The sequence below is a fragment of the Amaranthus tricolor genome, chromosome 3, assembly GCF_026212465.1.
Source record: "Amaranthus tricolor cultivar Red isolate AtriRed21 chromosome 3, ASM2621246v1, whole genome shotgun sequence".
NCBI classification, from domain to species: Eukaryota; Viridiplantae; Streptophyta; class Magnoliopsida; order Caryophyllales; family Amaranthaceae; genus Amaranthus; species Amaranthus tricolor.
The window spans coordinates 6728685-6748814 of NC_080049.1; the positions used below are offsets into that span (position 1 = coordinate 6728685).

Sequence of the window (20130 nt, forward strand, 5' to 3'; positions counted from 1 at the left end):
TTGGTTTTGTCATTAGCCTTTGTTTTATAGGTAATCAGTAATCACAAGTTCACAACTAAGATATTTTTTTTTCTTCAACTTAGGTTGTTTCCTTTACTTTTGGTCCCACACGGCTCTTCATCATGACTGAGCATAACTTCGTTCTATTCACCGATATATATATATATATATATATATATATATATATATATATATATATATATATATATATATATATATATATATATATATATATATATATATATATATATATATATATATATATATATATATATATATATATATATATATATATATATATATATAGGGTCAAGTTCAGTTGAAAACTAAGCTTATATGAGAACCGTGAGAACTAAAAAATGTGTTACCTTTTTACAGAAAAGGTGTTACTTTTGCACAAAAAACGTGTTACTTTTATTTTTAAAAAAATCTGGTACTTTTTACTAAAAAAGTGTAACTTTTAGAAAAAAAAATTAAAATGCAAAGTAACACATTTTTTTTGGAAAAGTAACACCTTTTTATCTAAAAAGTAACACCTATTTTTGGTTTCACAATTCTCATATAAGGATAGTTTTCACTTAATCTTCTTCCTATATATATATAGAGGGAGTTTGTTCTCTTGTTAGTGGTACTATTTGTACTGTTTTTGTTCTAGATTAATGAAATTTTTTTCTTTTTTCAAATAAAAATAAATAAAATAAAAAACATTTAAATAAAATTTTAAAAAATATTTACAATAAAGTAAAAATAAATAAATAAAAATTTTTTAAAAATAAATATGAACAAATAAAAAATAAATAAAAATATAAAATATAAAATATAAAATAGAAAATATAAAACAAACTTAAATAAAATTTAAACAAAGAATAGAAAAAAAATAAAAGAAATAAAAAAAATAAACAAATAAATAAAATGAAAAATAAATATATAATAAAAAATAACAATTATCATCTTTTTAACCTATCCAATTAAAATGCGTCTTATCCGTTCGTTTTAGTTTTCACAAATCAAATGGTCCACATGCTTTGGTTTTCATTTTCACTAAATTTAGAGGTTTAAACACACACACACACACATATATATATATATATATATATATATATATATATATATAAGAAGAAGTTCAAGTGAAAGCCATCCTTATATGAGAACCGTGGGAACCATAAAACGGTGTTACTTTTTATATAAAAACATGTTGCTTTTCCAGAAAAACGTGTTACTTCGCATTTATATTTTTTTTTTCTGATAGTTACACTTTTTTGGTAAAAAGTACCAGATTGTTTTAAAAACAAAAGTAACACTGTTTTTGTGCAAAAGTAGTACCTTTTCTGTAAAAAAGTAACATATTTTTTTGTTCTCACGGTTCGCATATAACCATGGTTTGCATCTGAACGCGACCCCATATATATATATATATATATATATATATATATATATATATATATATGGGAGGGATCCATTGAGAAGGGTAAGAAAGACTCTACACCCTTGATTTCACCAAAATAAAAAAAATCTATGGTCAGGATTGAGCCAAAAACTCATAGTTGTAAAAGTAACTATGTCACACAGAAAAATAACTATGAAATAATTTTTAAAATTTTCTTAATTTATAACATAGTATCATTTTTTGTATATATAGTAACTAAACAAAATTAAACAAAAATCCTTTTCACCTTTTATATATATATATATATATATATATATATATATATATATATATATATATATATATATATATATATATATATATATATATATATATATATATATATATATATATTCTCACACACAATATCTATAGAATTTAAAAATTTATTATATGCACTTGTTTTGTTTTAAAGTACACTTATTTCGTACCTTTTAATATGGTGCATTTCTAATTCGAAATATCTAGAAAATTTTTCTATATTTTGTTTTGCATTTTGATTGTTTCATATTTACTTTTTTTTAATTATTTTATATTTTAGATTAGATAGAAGTGTAATTCAAATTACTCTCCTTTTATGTCTTTTAATATGCTATATTTTCTAATTGATATCCCTTTTTTTAGCTATATTTTCTTTGAAGAAAAAAGCTACGTAGCACTTTATTTGATTTTCACTTGCATATTATTTTTATAATTAATATTATTTTCATAATTTAAAATTTCTTGTGTTCTCATCCTGTAATTTCAATATCAAAAAATATTAAATTAGTTGGTATAAATGTAAAACAACTATGACAAAACAAATCGATATATAGTTAAAAAAGTTTAATTTAAAATTCATATTTATTAGGTTAAAATAATAATTACTCAATGAATTAGAGTTTATGTTAATGAATAGTGATAAGAGCAAGGTTGTTAGGATCGAGATTTTACATATGATCGATGAGATGGTAAGATCGAAATCAATACAATCGGATCGTAGAATCGTATGATCCTACAAATATGCTTTAATATCCTCTGGATAACTGATTATTAATTAAATTTATTATTTTTTTAAAGTTTTAATTTTTTGTAAATCAAAATGTATTTGACTTCATCTATTACATTATGAAAAAGAATACTTTTAATAATCATGTAAACTGCAAATGAAGAAAAATTTTAATTTTAGATAAGTACGATCCTACTTACTTTAAGATCCTACCTACGATCCGGATCTATTATCTATTTTTGGATCGTAAGATCGTTAAATCGTAGATCATGATTGAGATTCTAATAACCATGGATAGGAGACAAAAATTTTGGAGGCAAATAATGAAGGAACATTCATAAGAATTACTAGCTACTTCTAGCTAAATTTTTACTAGCTACATCATAAGAAAAAACTAATTAAACTAAATTCAAAAATTTCAATTCGATTACTTGAGCCAGTAAAGTTTAATAAAATCATTTTTATTCAAATGTAACAATAAAATATAATTTCTTGAGGGAGCTAGTGCATAGCACGTACCCGACCAACTAGTTTGTTAAAAAGTTTGTAAATTAGCAAGTAATTACTAGCGGTGAAATGTACCTAGGGATGACAATTCAGTCTGAATTTGCACCTAATCTGACTTGATTTGAGGAATTTAATCCAATTTAAGTCTGAGAAAAAAAATATCCAACTCCAAATTCAATAATATAGTCCGAGTCTGATTCATAGACGGACAGGAGATAAACCTCATAAAAATTCAATACTCCGACCCGACTTCGACTCCAATCTGACTCCAACTCGACCTGACTCTGACTCAACCTGACACCCGAATCTAAATTGAATATTATTATACTATTCAAAGTTTTAAACACAGTGATTTTGGTTTCATAATTGAATATTAAAAGATAGATCATGTAAATTATAACCAAGGTTGCTAAAAACATAAATTTAACTAAAATAAAAGTCAACTCTTAAAATCGAATCGTAGAATCGAATGATTCAAGAATTTTGCAAAAATAAGAAGTTGTAATTACTTATATATATATTCTTTAACCATTTTATTGTTAAAGAACACTTAAAATTCATTTAATAGTTTAAAAACTTTGTGATTATTCAAAAATACATATATATTTCTTATTTGTTTTCTTCTTTTCTATTCTTTTTATGAATTGAAAAGCTTAAAAAGATATACACTAATCATAATCAATAATTTAGTAAAACAAACACACCATGTAGATACAATAACAATAATCCTTATTTTATTAAGCAATGTCATGTACAATGATCTTGTAATAGGTTTATAAAAACTAATTTATATTGTAACATTTTTTAAGTCCTAATAATTTCATAACACCAAATGAAAAAACTCAATAGTTTTCACAATCAATAATTCAAAAATTATCAATTATGAACACCAATTCAAGTATTTGTAAGTCAGTAATACAAAATAAAACCAAGCCTCAACTAGTGATGTAGATAAACTAAGGTAGTAAGAATTTGAATTATAAAGTTAAGAGTCTCCCATGCGTGGTATTCATAAAATAGTCATATTACAGTCAAGAGTATGAATTTAATCATTAGAAAGCAAAAGAGTAGAAATTTGGGTCCAGAGATATTGTTGAATGGGTGGGCTAAGGCCCAATTTAGCATTTTTGAAGTATTTTTAGAATCGTGTAGAATTGGTAGAATCGTACGATTTTAGTTGTGATTCTACGATTTTAACAATTTTAATTGCGATTCTAGAATTGAAGGATACATTTTAATTGTGATTCTATGATTCTAAATTCTAATTATTATATGTTTGTTGAAAACTAACGTGTATGTGTTTGTTTCTTGCTGCTTGATCATGACTTTCTATGATGTTCCTACTATGATAAATTTGACTTTGGTCATTATGTTGAGCAGTAGGAGGATCATAGTTTGTCATAATAGGTGTAAGAGCTTCTTTTGCATGGCATACGGGGGAAATAAGTGAGAATCTTAAATTGTACAATAATCTTATTGTTAATTTGTTATTGACTCTACGTGTAGTTTCCTTTTCAATTAAGTTGTTTATGTTTAGAGTTTGAGGTACATGTCCTCCTTTGTATAAGTTATTTCCGCTGCATTGTTTTTATGGTTTGTATGATTTAAATAGTTTATCATTCTTTTTCTATCTTCAAACTCAAGCATTTATATTGGAACCAAAATCCATGCTTAGTATGTCGATTGAGGATTAGGCAATGATCATTCCGCCGTGATATTTTGTTACAACGCCGATGATGCCTCTTCTTTATTATGTTTTATTGATTGTTGTTTTTTTTAGTGCGTCCAACTTTAGGGCAGATGCTGCCGAAATTTCCGCATAATCTTATTTGGGAGTTTTCTAATTCCTTTAATCAAATCATCCAACTTAACTTTCTCTTTTCCTTTTTGTTTATTTATTTTATACTTTATTTTTAATGTAACACCCGAATTTTCTCCGTTCCCTTGCGGTTTTGGTTTCTTCTAGAGTCGAAAATTCAGGGGTGTTATAGTAAGATAGCGCATGTAATAGCTTCAAGGCGTTCAATCATGTGTTTTTTTTTGGGGGATCAAAGTGAGGCTAACATTGAGGGGATGAATCCGAAAATACAATGTCAGAGATCCATGAAGGACCACCGCCTAGCCAAACCTTAGAGCAAATACTATTGGAAGCCCACCTAGCTAATCGATGAGCTACACTATTTGCTTCATGAAAACAGAAGTTAAAAGAGAAGGAGACAACATCAGACAAAGATGTAAGAATGTTGTTAAACAACACTTGATTGTGGAGTCCTTGAGAAAGATTATGTTAAAGAGCATCCACCACAGTTTGAGCATCACCTTAGAAGATGACATAATTCCAATGCCTCTCTTTCACCAACATAGTTGCCCAGTTGAAAAGCTTCCAATTCGGCCCATCCCATAAGAATAGAAGGCCAAAGAGTCTTGGATGCAACAAGCAAAACCGTACCAGCTTCATTTCGAGCCACTACTCCCAGCCCAATTCTATTCTCTTTGTTATTAACAGCTGCATCTATCTTCACCTTTATAGAACCCAAGTTGGGAGGAACCCACTTCACATCTTCTCTTCTCATTTTGACTTTATTATCAAGGGGAATTAGCCTTTTTGAATTCTGATAACAAATCATGTGCACGTTTGTAGAACAGATCAGGAGCTATATAAATCTTTTCAAAACAAAGCTCATTTCTACTGCTCCATATTTGCCATGCACAGACACTAAAGAATTCTAACTTTCGCTGATTTTTACGCTCCATAATCGCCCCCGGCCAATCATGAAAAGAAGAATATTGAGGTATATCACTAGCAAAGTTGTTAAAATTGGGGTTCTACTTAGAATCATTCTGGCCTGTAGAATTAAATCGTAAAATTGTAAGATTCTACAATAAACTTAAATTTGCTATCTAGTCATAATTATTCACCTTAAAAGTTTAAGTTTATTAACTGAAGTTTCAATCACTTCATTTTAAGAATAAAAATGAAAAATATTTAATAATTAGTTTAAATCTTCATACCAATGAAGAAATTTATTTTTTTTAATTATGATGATGGATCGTTAAATTTTAAGAAAATTTGATATATAAGAAAAATAAAAAAATTAAGAATAAATTTGTAGAATCGAATCGTTAAATCGTAGGATCGTAGAATCCTGTTATGATTCTAGCTCTACAAATTTTATTTTAATTAGAATTGTAAGATTCTACCAACTTATGATTCTACCTATGATTCGAATCGCTCACTTATTTTTGGATTGTAAAATCGTAGAATCATGTCAAAATTGTGATATTAATAACCATATTGATCACTAGCGACCCTGAGCTTCTGCCATACTTCACAAGCCCAGTAACATTTACCGGTGGGTTTGTGGGCCTGAGCCCACGAGAGCCCCGTTGGTGGGTTCACACGAGTGGGCCCATGGAGTAATCATGTGACGAATTGTCACGACCTAACATGGTATTCGAGCCGATGGTGGTTCATGGATATGATGTGGCTCACATGTGAGGGGAGTGTTGGAAATACGTCACATGTGAAAAAGATCCCACATCGCTAAAATAGTGGATTGTAGACTTATGTATAATACTTGATAGGTAAATCTTCTAATTCTATATGATTTTAGAAAAAAAGTGAATCTCATCAAGTATGTATGAAAGTGAATCCTAAATGGTTAGGCTAGCCAAAAAAAGTGTAACATTCGTTTTAAGAGTTGCTCCATGAAAAGTGGAAAAACCTAATTGTCCTAATATGATATTATATGATTCGTGGATGATAGGATTGAATATATATAGTATAAATGTCTATTAAAGCTAATGTGTTTGTATTATTTTTTAAAATAAAACCTTATATCAAGTCAAAACTTTACAAAGATTCACCTTAGCTTGTAGCATTATTATACGAGTAGTCGTTGTTCTTTTAAAATTATCTTTATGTACTTCTTCTATTTCAATTTAGTTGTAATACACGCTAATTTTCCTTAATCTGTGATTAATTTTTAATTTATAAGTTAAAACATAATTAAGTGAAATCTTATTTAATTCATCTTGATGTAAAGATTATTAATATCAAGTTTTTATAATTTTTTTATTATATATAATTAGAGATATTAAGAAAAAAAATTAATACTCGTGAAAAAGCAAACATTGCAACTATTTAGAACAGATGAAATATATAAGTATTGATTAAACATACTTGTATTGATGTTTTTAGAAGGTAGTTTATATTCCTCTTCAATTGTATGGAATGTGGATGTTCATCACGCGGGTGTTTATGTGGAGTTTGGAAGCTACTTTCGGTGAAGTAAGTGGGATTAAGTTGACTTTTCAAAAGTCAAACAGTCCATGACTTTCTTCATTCTTGGTCGGTTAAGTCGGCACGTGTCCTTGGGTCCACCATGTATTGCTTCTAATTTCCAATTTTTATTTGTTTGACTTTTTATTCTTCTCATCTATTTTAGAGTTGAAATTTCTTAAACAATAGGCTCAAATACTTGTTCATAAAAGTATATACAATTCTTCAATGGTTATAAGCATAAAATGTCACAAATTAAGCTATTAGGAAAAGTTCAAGTTAGTATTTTTAAAATGATAATTAGACTCTTATTAAAAATCCACAATACATTTGAGAATTACAAATCTTTACAAAAGATATTAGGAAAAAATATTGTAAATAATACAAAATTTTTGCTAATTTCTCTACAATAATATCAATTTTTGATTTACTATTATTAATACCAATTTAGGAGTGTGTTTTCCCAAAATAAAACTAACTTTTGTTTAATCATTAATTTACCTATTTTTCAAATAACCTGTTATCAGAAAACATATGCATTATTTGATGCAAACAACCCATTAGTTAGTATTAGACATGGTTAATCAAAATTAGTAATATTATAAAATAATCGTTAAAAATTTGTATTATTCACACTATTTTTTCCAAAATGTTATCATTATTAGTAAATGGTTATTATAATTATTACATATATATGAATAATTTCAAACCATTCATAGCTTCTTAGCTTGCTTTTAACCTAAATAGCTGCAACATAAATATGATGCTCCATGACCGAAATCAAATTTTGGTAGGATTAAATAATAATACTACAAATGATTGGTAATTATTTTTTTTTATTAGTTCTTAATTAGTTTTTGGGATTAATTTTTGAAAGGATTAATAATGCGGAAATTAGGGTTTAAAGAAAAGGATTAGGGTTAAAAATACAATTTTTGCATATAATTATTGATAATACATGAACTCCTATATATACTAATTACAGAAAGCTAATCAAGGAAACAAATAATACTCTACAATCAAGAATAAAAACTGAAAGGAAATAATCTTCTAAATATTCTCCTAAATATTCACATTCCTACACTTCCCCTCAAGTTAGGTCTTTGGGTCACCAATACCTAACTTGCAAAAGATTTCTTCAAAGGCTCCTGATGTTACTGCTTTGGTAAGAATGTCAGCTAGTTGATCTTCTGACCTCACGAAAGGAAGACTTATGACCTTCTTCTCTAACTTTTCTTTTATGAAGTGTCGATCAATTTCAACATGTTTAGTGCGATCATGTTGAACTGGTTTCTTAGAAATACTGATTGCTGCTTTGTTATCACAGAATAAGGTAACATGCCTTCTTTTGTGGGAAGTGTAGTTCACTTAGGAGTTTTTTAATCCATATGATTTTGTAATACCTTTGGCAATCCCTCTAAACTCAGCTTCTGCACTTGATAGAGCAACTACCTTTTGTTTCTTGCTTTTCCATGTGATAAGGTTGCCTTCGACCAATGTGAAATACCCAGATGTTGACTTCCTATCATCGCGATCTCCTGCCCAATCTGCATCTGTGTATGCTATAAGGTCTAAGTGTAACATCCGTTTTTTTTAAATAATAATAATAATAATAATAATAATAATAATAAATAAATAAATAAATAAATAAATTTCAGAAATTTTTAAATATATATATATATATATATATATATATATATATATATATATATATATATATATATATATATATATATATATATATATATATATATATATATATATATATATATATATATATATATATATATATATATATATATATATATATATATATATATATATATATATATATATATATATATATATATATATATATAACTCCCCATTAACAAATAACTTCCCACTTCTCCATCTAATCTTATAACTAACCTCACTTACCTATTATAAATTAAACCAATTACCCTTAATTCATTTACATTATTACTCACACTTCCTTTTTCTCCTACAAACTACTTCCTCCATCTTCTAATTGCTTAAAATTTAATCAAGAAAAGGCAAGATTTTGATAGTAAAGATAGCGGATTCGTAGACAGAGATTATTAGGAGCGTACGTTGTCTAGGAACGCGTGACAAGGTAATTCTTAATGTCCATCTAATTAGGACTATCTAGTATTATGTGCTAAGTGATAATTAATGTGTTTAAATAGGATGCATGATTTTATATGACATTATTTTATATGATGTTATGTTTATATATTCTCAAATTATATCTACTATTATTTTTGTCAAACTTGAATTTATAATTACTATTTTGATAAAATTTATATTATTATTTTGATAACGAAATTAGATACGGTTTAATTTGAAAGGGAATACTTATAATATTATTATTTTGATGAAAGTTATATTATTATTTTAATAATGTTTTTTAAATGCGATTAAATTTAAAGGAGAATTATTTATAATATTAATTCCTATTGCCACCAATTGATATTAGAATGGTGATTTGAAAAATGAGATTTTAGTTAGATATTCCTGAGATATATATATTTATTGGGAAAATTTATGATTATAAAATAAAATGTATAATGTATGTTTGATTATATGTTTGTGTGCTCGCGACTAATTAAAATATATTAAATCACGTAAAGTGTAACACGAGGGAAATGAAGCTCTTATATTTGTTGTGATCCAAGTATAAGGGTGATGAACAGGTTGTCCTGTTTGGTTAGTATAGCTGCCGATAAGTATTATTATTTCTGATACTTGATACGATGTTTGGTCTTCCTTCTATTTGTTGTGATCTAACTAGAAGGGGTGTGCACACTAGGGTTTCCTGAGACTACTCTGCTGGCCTTGAATTATTTGGGGTGACGACCTCTTGATGAAGTAGGTATAGGGGTAAAGCCTCGGCCTACTGGCGTTCTCGTTCCCTCAAATTAAAAATTGATTATGTGGTTGCCATTATTAAATATCAAATTACTAAATTGGTTTATGTGATATTATATATATTGTTTTCTCAAATTGTTTTTCTTTTAAACTCAGCTATATATTATTTTCTAAAATTATCTTCAGTTTGATTATATTTTATTTTCTTAAATCATTTTCAAACTTAATCATTTACGGGATGGAGTTGGAATTACTCAATTTTCTGATTTTGGGAGTTTTTTCCCTTATTTTTCTTGCATTCTTATGTTGCAGGTTATTGATTGCGTGAGAATCGTGGAGTGAGGATCACTTAGAAATATAGCTTCTATTAGAGTCGTATTTCAGTTTAAATTTTTTTTAGTTGTTTAAATTTAATATGGACATAGATTGCGTTTCAGTCTTTTCTTATGTTGTAAGACCCTTTGTTGCATTTAAAGTTATTAAGTTATTTCTTAGTCGTTAAGCCTTACATTTATTTTATTAGAAATAGATGTGGCGGTAACACTTCCATGATAGGTTTTGGCTTATGTTTTTCATAAAGGGTGTTTTCAAAAGTCGACCTATTCTGAGGGTGTTACACTAAGTGTCCATTCTTCCTATAAAATATCCCTCAGCTGCTTGTACCCTTGAGGTACCTTAAGATTCTCATAACGGCTCCCGTATGATGTATCTGTGGTTGATGCATGAATCTGCTCACTATCCCAACCGCATATAAATTGTCGGGACGAGTATGAGCCAAATAGATAAGTTTTCTTACCACCCTCTGATATTGCTCTCTATATGCTAATTTTCCTCCTTTAATCATCTGGAGTCCATGATGTGCTATAATAGGAGTATCTGCGGGTTTGCAATCAATCATTCCAGTTTCAGCCAATAAGTGAAGTATATACTTCCTTTGATTTATAAAGATACACCCTTTTGATCTTAGGACTTCAATACCAAGAAAGTACTTTAGATAACCCAAATCTTTCATCTCAAATTCGCAAGACAACTGCTTTTTGAGAATCCCAATTTCTTCTTTATCATCTCCGGTAATGATTATGTCATCAACATAAATGATCAAACATGTGATGCGGCCTTTTTGTCTCTTAAGAAACAAAGTATGATCTGAGTCACTTTGCTTGTACCCAAACTTCGTCATAGCTGCGGTGAATCTTCCAAACCAAACTCTTGGAGATAGTTTTAGATCGTAGAGAGCCTTTTTCAGTTAACATCCTTCTTCTGGTTTATAGTCACCTAAGAATCTTGGAGGAGCTTTCATATACACTTCTTCTTCAATTTTCCCGCGAAGAAATGCATTTTTAACGTCAAGTTAATGTAGGGGTCAATCTTGGGTTGCAGCAATTGAGAACAAGACATGGATAGTATTAATCTTGGCTATCGGGGAGAAAATCTCTGAGTAATCGACCCCATATGTCTAAGTGTACCCAGGAGCTACGAGTCTGGCCTTGTGTCTCTCAACGGTTCCATCAGATTGATACTTGATAGTGTATACTCATCTGCACCCTACTGTTTTCTTTCCCTGTGGCAAGTGACATCTTCCCCAAGTTTTGTTTTTATCAAGGGTAGAAATTTCTTCTTCCATTGCTTTCCTCCACTTTGGATCTTGGAGAGCTTCTTCAACACTCCTTGGAATATTACTAGAGTAAAGAGCAGTATTGAATGCCATTGCTGCTTGTGAGAGATTTTCATTGTTCTCTTGGGTGGTAGCTCATACCTGTTTGATACGTCTACATTGAAAATGTTATTACAACTATTCTCAATAACTAGGGGCTCATCAGAATTTACCTCTTGTAGCTCAGGATGCTCAACGGGTGGGACTAGATTGCTCGGAAGAGGAGATATTATATTTTCAGAAACAACATTTGTAGTCTCGCCTACTTGCTCTTTTGGGTCTGGTGAATCAATCACAACTGGATAAATAAGCCAGCTTAGGTCATCATGACTACTTATCTCCCCCTGAGGACCAGGCTGGTTATAGTAGTAAGTTTGTTTGAAGAAATCACAATCCATGGTGGTATACATCCGATTATGAACTGGGTCAAAACAGCGATAGTCTTTTTGATTTACCTCATAGCCTACAAAAACACATCGTATAGCCCGAGCCTCAAGTTAGTTCAGGATTGTTTAGGAAGATGAAAAAAGATAACACACCCAAAAATACGAGGAGACAAGGAATGAAACGATGGAAGGGAGACAAACGAGCCTAGAGTTTCAAGAGGAGTTTTATAGTTTAGAGGTTTAGAGGGAAGACGATTAGTGAGATAAGTAGCTGTAGCAATTGCCTCAGGCCATAAGTAGGAAGGGGAGCGAGATTCAATCAAGAGGGATCGAGTTATTTCAAGAAGAATACGATTCTTACGCTCAGCAACCCTATTCTGTTGTGGTGTGTTAGGATAAGAGGTTTGATGAATCATCCCATAGTTAGATAAAAAGGTTCTCATAGCGGAATTGATAAATTCCCCCCCCCCCCCCTCCCAATTATCTGAACGAAGAATTTGTGGTGTAGCATGATATTGAGTTTTAAGCATATTATAGAAAGTGTGTAACACCCCTGAATTTCCGACCCCTAAACGAAACCAAAACCGTAAAAGATGGGAGGAAATTCGGGTGTTACATAAAAGAAAAGGAAAAGAATTTGGATAAATGTTAAATATTATCTTTAAAAAGGTGCGTGGAAATTTCGGCAGCATCTCTTCTAAAAATCGAACATGTGGTAGAGCAATTAGCAATATAAAAACATTAAACTAATCTAAGGCATCATTGCCTTTAAAATCTCCACGGCGGAATGATTCGTCGCCGGCTTCTCAAATCAACATGCCAAGCATGGATCGTGGTTCCAGTGTCGACGTTTGCATTTAAAAAAAAGACTTAATTCCTTAAAACCATACAGAGTTATAAACTACGCAGCGGAAATACAAATATACAAGGGAGGACACAAGGCCTCATAACAAAACATATACAACCAAAGCTTACAAAAGATAACAAGAGCTACAAAATCGAAAGATAATGGTATGACACAGGTTATGATTCGCCCTCATCACTCTCCCCTAATGCAATGCAATGCAAAAGAAGCTCCAATACCTGCTACGCTTGTCTATGATCCTCCTGCTACTCAACATTAGACCAAAGGTCAATGTGTCATAGCAGGACAATCATAGAAAGTCATCAACAATCAAACATAAACACAAACACGTACACGTCAGTAACTAGCATCCAATATAATAAGACCAACTACTAGATAACATTATATTATAAAACAACATAAGATGATTTCATAAGACGCAAGCACAGATAGTAACCGTTTATCGGCCACTTATACTTCTTAATTTCATTACGTGCTTTCCAACCCGAACCATGTGTTCTTGGGTAGAATGCAGGTCTTCACGCTCCTCTTTTCAAAAATAAACTCTTGCAAAACACGTATAGTTCAACGCGACCAAGGCATTAACAGAATACCTAACACATGACTTTATAGAGCTTGTCTATCTTAAGGTAAGTGTGATCATAGACTGTAATACCCTTGAGGTAACTTAACTTAGGCACATTTCTCACTAGCATAAACTATTCTATCAATAAGTAGATGTTCTTTCAATGAGTAAATATTCTTTCAAAGAGTAAACGTTCTATCAATGTGTAAGCTTTCTATCAAAGAATGAACCTTCTATCATTAAATAATTTTCGATCAATGAATAAACTTTCTATCACTGAATAACTTTCTATCAGTAGATCTTTCTCTACTTCCTGGCATAGTGACACGACCAAGGGCGTTATCAGCCATCCGGCGCCCATGGCAAAGTATGAGCTCATGCCCCCTCCAGCTGACCCTCTCGGGTCCTACCTTCGGGAAAAACTAACACACTGGGGTACTAAACCAGTGAAACCAATGACCCAAGCATGCTCATACCCCCCTTATGGTGGTTCCGTCGAACCTCACCTAGAGGACTACTAAATCAACCGGACATAATCCAGTTGAGCCACACCAGCTAATCATAATCTAATACTTTATCAGATGGGAATAACTTCCACTTTCGACTATTAATGAGCGTCCTGTGATAGCAGCATGCCAAAACCCACTGAGCCACTCAACAAAATATGAAATTCACCTATAAAGGAGTCATTCTAACTCCAATAAAGGCATAATCTAATTCTTAAATAAATAAGGGGGTGGTTCCCGCCTTCTATTAACACTCACATTCTCTAAACTATTCTAAGCGCAAGGATTTCATATTCGATAGCTCTTCATATAAAGTGTACTCACTAGTACCTCATAGTTTCGATACAATGCATACTATCACAATAAACAATAATGTCTTAAAGCAAATTGCATATAAGGGTTAGTTACCACGTGTACATACCTGTAAGCGTCACTGCACGATCAAAAGTCACAAAATCACCCCAACTAAGGCTCTACTTTCCCCTTACGAAATGGACACCTATATAAGTTATGAGTAGAACTAATAAGTTCCCTTAACTACTTTGACATACCAAACTAAATACCAAAGTAACCGCTATCACCCATTCAACATGAGTTTCCGATGACTCTAGCACGCACACAACTCATTCAATACAAGTCAAAATCATCAACTCAACACAACATAAGTGTTTCCATCAATTTAAAGTAGAAGTATGTGTGAATCGTTTCTTTACATTAACTAATTTTGAGCATATCGGCTCGCGTTACCCAAAAATAACTAATCACAACTAAATCTTACAATTTTAATATACCATTAATATAACGATAAGGCAAATCTTAGAGTTATCGTATCGGGATATCATTTGTTACATTCTCCAAAGCTATTAAGAAATATAGTCAAAACCACACGACAAATTACTTTAGCAACCATCAACGATAAGTTGACATTATGCTCTTGGCTTACTAATATCATGTATCTATAACTTCAATAACAACCTAATAAAGGTATTTGTAATTCACAACAATCAAACCACAATAATTAGTAACTATTATTCCCAATTTAATCAATCAAAATCACTTTCATAGTCAACTAAAATCATCACCATTACTAATTATCACAACAATAACCAATCGACTCGGTCTTAAAACAACTTTTAAGGTTATTTAATCAATCATCACACCACCAAAATATAGTATAAACACACATTATTAGTGATTTCATCTCTATATTCAAACCCTAGTCCTTCCATGTTCAAAGATGACACTTTTAACCATTATTCATAGCAAGAATCAATAAAACTAATACACCACCAAAATGTAACATGAAAGCCCACACTATTTCTAATTTCAAAGATAACACCTTTAATTATTACTCATAGTAAGATTCAAAGAAACTAACACACAACCAACATACAACTCATAATTTCCAATCATAATTCAAACCCTAAGTCATAAATATGTTCCATTCATCAATCACACTCTTACCCACAAAAAGATTCAATGAAAATAACACATAAATCAACATCACACTCATAAACTTCATAAAACTTTTAATTGAAAATAAGAAGAATCAAATGGGAGAAGAGGAGATGGCTTACAAAGTTCAAACTAGTAAAAAAAATGGTGAAGAGGTGGATGAAGGTTGTGGTGATTGAAGGGTCCAAACGCAGCCTAGCTGCTGATCACGGGCTGCACGACGCAGCCTAGCAGCTAGTGGGGAAGCGGCGCTGCTGCTACCGTATGGAGTGAAGGAGAAGGGAAGGCGTGTCTGGCTGCTGCAGGGGAAGGGAAACGTGGCCTGCTGCTGGTGCTGGTGGTCACGGAAGAGGCGGCAGCTGGTGGTTTTGTGAGCCTTGAGGGAGAGGGGATTTAGAGAAGAGGAGAGGGAAGAGAAGGGATGGAAGTGACGGCTAGTTTTGGGCATCAAGGGTTTCATACCCTTTTATCATGGTTATTATTATTATTATTATTATTATTATTATTATTATTATTATTACTATTATTATTATTTATTTAATCTAGATTAAATTTCTTGCGAGGCTCAACTAAGAGACTCACCTTTGTGTACTTACACGTATAAATAAAATAATAATTTTGATTCGAACCTCTTTATTTTAGAGGTCGCAATCATATTTTTAATATAATTATATGTTAATATTTAAATTCGTATATAAAAGGGATTTATTAAAACTACTTCTAAATTGATTTAATATAATTATAAAATCCCTAAAAGTCATTAAAATATTAATTAATGACGTCAGAAAATCTCGGGGTGTTACAAAGTGAAAAACACAGAAAAAACTTCAGATTTGTGTTTCAAAAAATAAATCCAACTCATACGAGTACAATCGTCCACAAATAAAACATAATATGAATAGTTATGAGTACCAAAATTAGGAGCATGCCCCCATACATCAGAATGTATCAAAACAAAAGGTTTAGTAGCATGAGATAAACTAGGTAAATACGAGTGTTTATGGCTTTTTGCCAAGACACACGAGTCACAATCCAAAGACATAATACGCTTAAAAGAAGGAAAAAGATGTTTCAAATAGGCTAAAGAAGGGTGACCCAAACGTCGATGTCATAGCCAGATGTTATGATCAGGTGACCTACGAGAAAGCAAAGCTTGACCTTTTTGAGTTGTCTCATCCACATATTATAAGCCTCCTCGTTCAGTACCACGTCCAATGATTGTCCCGGTCAGACCATCCTGCACAACACAACCAAAAGAAGTCACAAGAATAGTACAATTAAGCTCCTTAGTCAGCTGACTAACTGATAATAATTTATGAGACAAAGTGGGAATTAATAAACAATTTTTGAGATGAATAGACGAAGATCAACCGAGCCAGCACCAAGAACCTGAACTTACTCTCCATTAGCTGTTTGTATATGAGAACGGGATGTGGGTTGATGATTTAAAAATCATTTAGGTCAAAAGACATAGTATCAGTAGCACCACAATAAAAAAATCCATGGTGTGGAGTTGGATTAATTTTTTATGTGGTAGAGATAGGGGATTTGGAATTATTAGACCCAAAATAAAGGACCGTGTTTTGTGGGCCGGCAGTGGACAAAGGGTTAGGGTTAGGGTTTTTTGTGGGAGTTCCTTTATAAAGAGTCAAATTAGGAAAGTGTGCCATAATCCCTTCCTCTTACCTTTCTCCCATACCCGGCCTTTCTCTCTCTTCTATGTTTATTTTTTTCGACTGTGCTTTATTCTCTTTTGTACAGTTTGTCTCACCTCCAATGTGGTCTTCGTTGCCGATGGGTTCGGCTGCCATGAGGAGGGCTTTGCCACCGGTCCGGCTTGCTGGTACCTTGGACGCAGCCTTCCTCTTTTGTAGATCGTACCACCAGTCCAGATAGCCTATGAGTTTGAAACACCCATATTTGGTATGTCTAGATCTTGATGATTTTTCTGACCGGTGTGCAGCAAGACCACTACCAATTTCTGAGGGGTTTTGCCCCAATGATGAAACGTGGCTCATAATTCCACGTCTAGCAATTTCCCGACGAATTGTGGCATATGCCATGTCTAAAGTCGGCAGTGGTGTTTGATTTAACAAATCCTATCTGTCTTTGTCAAACGTGTCATTAATACCGGCCAAAAATTGATACTAACATTGTGTTTGAATGAAGGTGTTGAAGATAGTAATATCTTCATCATGCTTCATGGGATTTGGCCTCCTTCGATCAATTTCTTTCCAAAGGGTATTGAGTTTACCGAAATAAATCTCAATAGAGTCATTATTTTGCTTCAAGGATGAAGCCTTCGAACGCAGATCTTTGATCTGGAGTTCATCTCGTCCGCTACCAAGGAGTGTTTCAATGCCCCTCCACAATTCCCAAGCTGTATTATAGTCCGGTTCAATGTTTGTAATAATCCATGAAAGGACCACCACATCTTTTTGTTTCCATTGTTCATATTTTGGATCTGTGGAATTTGGGGGTTTGGAATTAATGTGCTCAAGTCGTCCTCTAACATTAATGGATATGTGCATAAATTTACACCATTTTGTGTAATTATGGTAGTTTAATTTTTCGGCTATCTTTAATTCTGGTGCCAAAGATTCGGTTGTTTTGTTTTGTTTGTTCATTTTTTGGAACAATTGAAACATATGTTCGATTTGTGCCATAGTTATGATTTGGTTGTCTGTGTTTTGGTTTGGGTTGGATTCTGCCATGACAAGTATGATAAATGGTAGATGATGAAGGCTGAGAAAGGTCCCTAACCATACAGCTCCGATACTATGAAAGGATTAATAATGCGGAAATTAGGGTTTAAAGAAAAGGTTTTATACATAGACTCCTATATATACTAATTACAGAATGCTAATAAAGGTAACAAATAATACTCTACAATCAAGAATCAAAAATGAAATAAAATAATCTTCTAAATATTCTCCTAAATATTCACATTCCTACAATTTTATATTCTTTACTAATACTAAATTGTACGTGATTAATATTTTATTTAATATTTTATTCTATTAGTTTATCAACAACCATTTTTATGACATAATATCATGACTTAAAAAATCAATCAAGATATTATTAGTATCATTATTAAGTACTAGGTGTAGAATTCGCACAATGCACAATTTATTTTAGCATCAACATATAATATTATATGATATTAAAAAAATAAAGCTAGAGATCTTATACAGTAGAAACACTCTATTTGACAGTTATAACTCCGCAATTTGGAAATTGTCAAAAATATATTATCCAATATATTATATTCTCTACTTTAATAAATACTAGTCAAAGATATTTTATTGGTAGAAATACTTGTCAAAATCAAATGTCATATCATTTTTCTTTGGCTAATAAATGAATTTCATTTGGCAAATTTTCTTAAGTTGTGACACTTGAAATTTTCCAAGCTTTTTAGTATAATATCATACATTATATATACAATTAGCAAATCAAGTACAATTTTAATAACTAATGGAAAATACTGATCTTGATAACAATAATATATTGTATATGACTAGTGTATTTCTTTTATAATAGTTAGGCTCATTAAAAAATAAAAAAATTATTATAAAATGACAACCAATTCAAAAATACAAAAGTATCTAAGTATATAAAACAATTAACAATGCTATATTTTTAAAATTATAATAAGTCTCACATTAAAAAATCATAATCATTTAAAAAATTTCCATAAAGCACAATATTATAATAATTAATGTATCGTATGAATTTCTAATTTTGATATTTTATTTTTAAATTTTATTAAAATTTCATGTGTGATTTTATCTTCACTATTAGAATATTATGTTAAAAGTCATATTTTTAAGTGTTACACATATATAAAAAGTAAATTATTTTATCTTTTTCATAAACTATAAGATAAGATAGATAATAATTAGAACATTAACAAAATATATACTTCGTTTTTCAAAGGAAAACTAATTGGGTATACCAATCAAAAAATTTTCATGCATGTAATTAAAAACATTACTTGTGTGCAAATGGAATACAAACTAGCTATAATATCTAAACAACAATGATTGAAGAGGATTTATTAACATATGATGATAAAAATTAGCAAGTATGTAAGAGAGACATGTTAGACAAGAAGATTAAAAAGAAGAGAAAGTTCCATGATATTGTCACAAATAACTTGTGAACCATTGCCACTTATGTCATTATCCATCCATTATCTATATTTATATCTATATCTATATCTATCTACTACCTCCGTTTCAATTTAGTTGCAATATTTGAAGTATATACATTATTCACGTAGCTCCTTTAATCTGTGATTAATTTTTAAACTATAAGTTAAAACATAGTTAAGTGGGATTTTGTTTGATTCATCTCGGTGTAAAGATTATTAATATCAAGTTTTTATAATTTTTTATTATACATAATTAGAGATATTAAAGATAAAATTAGTATATTGAACCGCGTGAAAAATTCTTATGTTGCAACTAAAACGGAACGGAGAAAATATATCTATATCTATATCCATACTCTATACATTATATTATTATAAATTGTAAAAAGAGAGCAAAATTTAACGCTGTTCACATTTTCATCTAATGAACAGTTTGATTTCAATTGCTGAGGCTTGATTTCTTTGA

General features: G+C 30.7%; 1 protein-coding gene across 1 annotated transcript; it reads right to left on the reverse strand.

The window, feature by feature from the left end:
• Window positions 1–10723: 10723 nt before the first annotated feature.
• LOC130808283 (uncharacterized mitochondrial protein AtMg00810-like) lies at window positions 10724–11254 on the reverse strand. Its single transcript, XM_057673763.1, has one exon. The coding sequence runs from the start codon at window positions 11252–11254 to the stop codon at window positions 10724–10726; it is 531 nt and encodes a 176-aa protein (XP_057529746.1).
• Between the last annotated feature and the right edge of the window lie 8876 nt (window positions 11255–20130).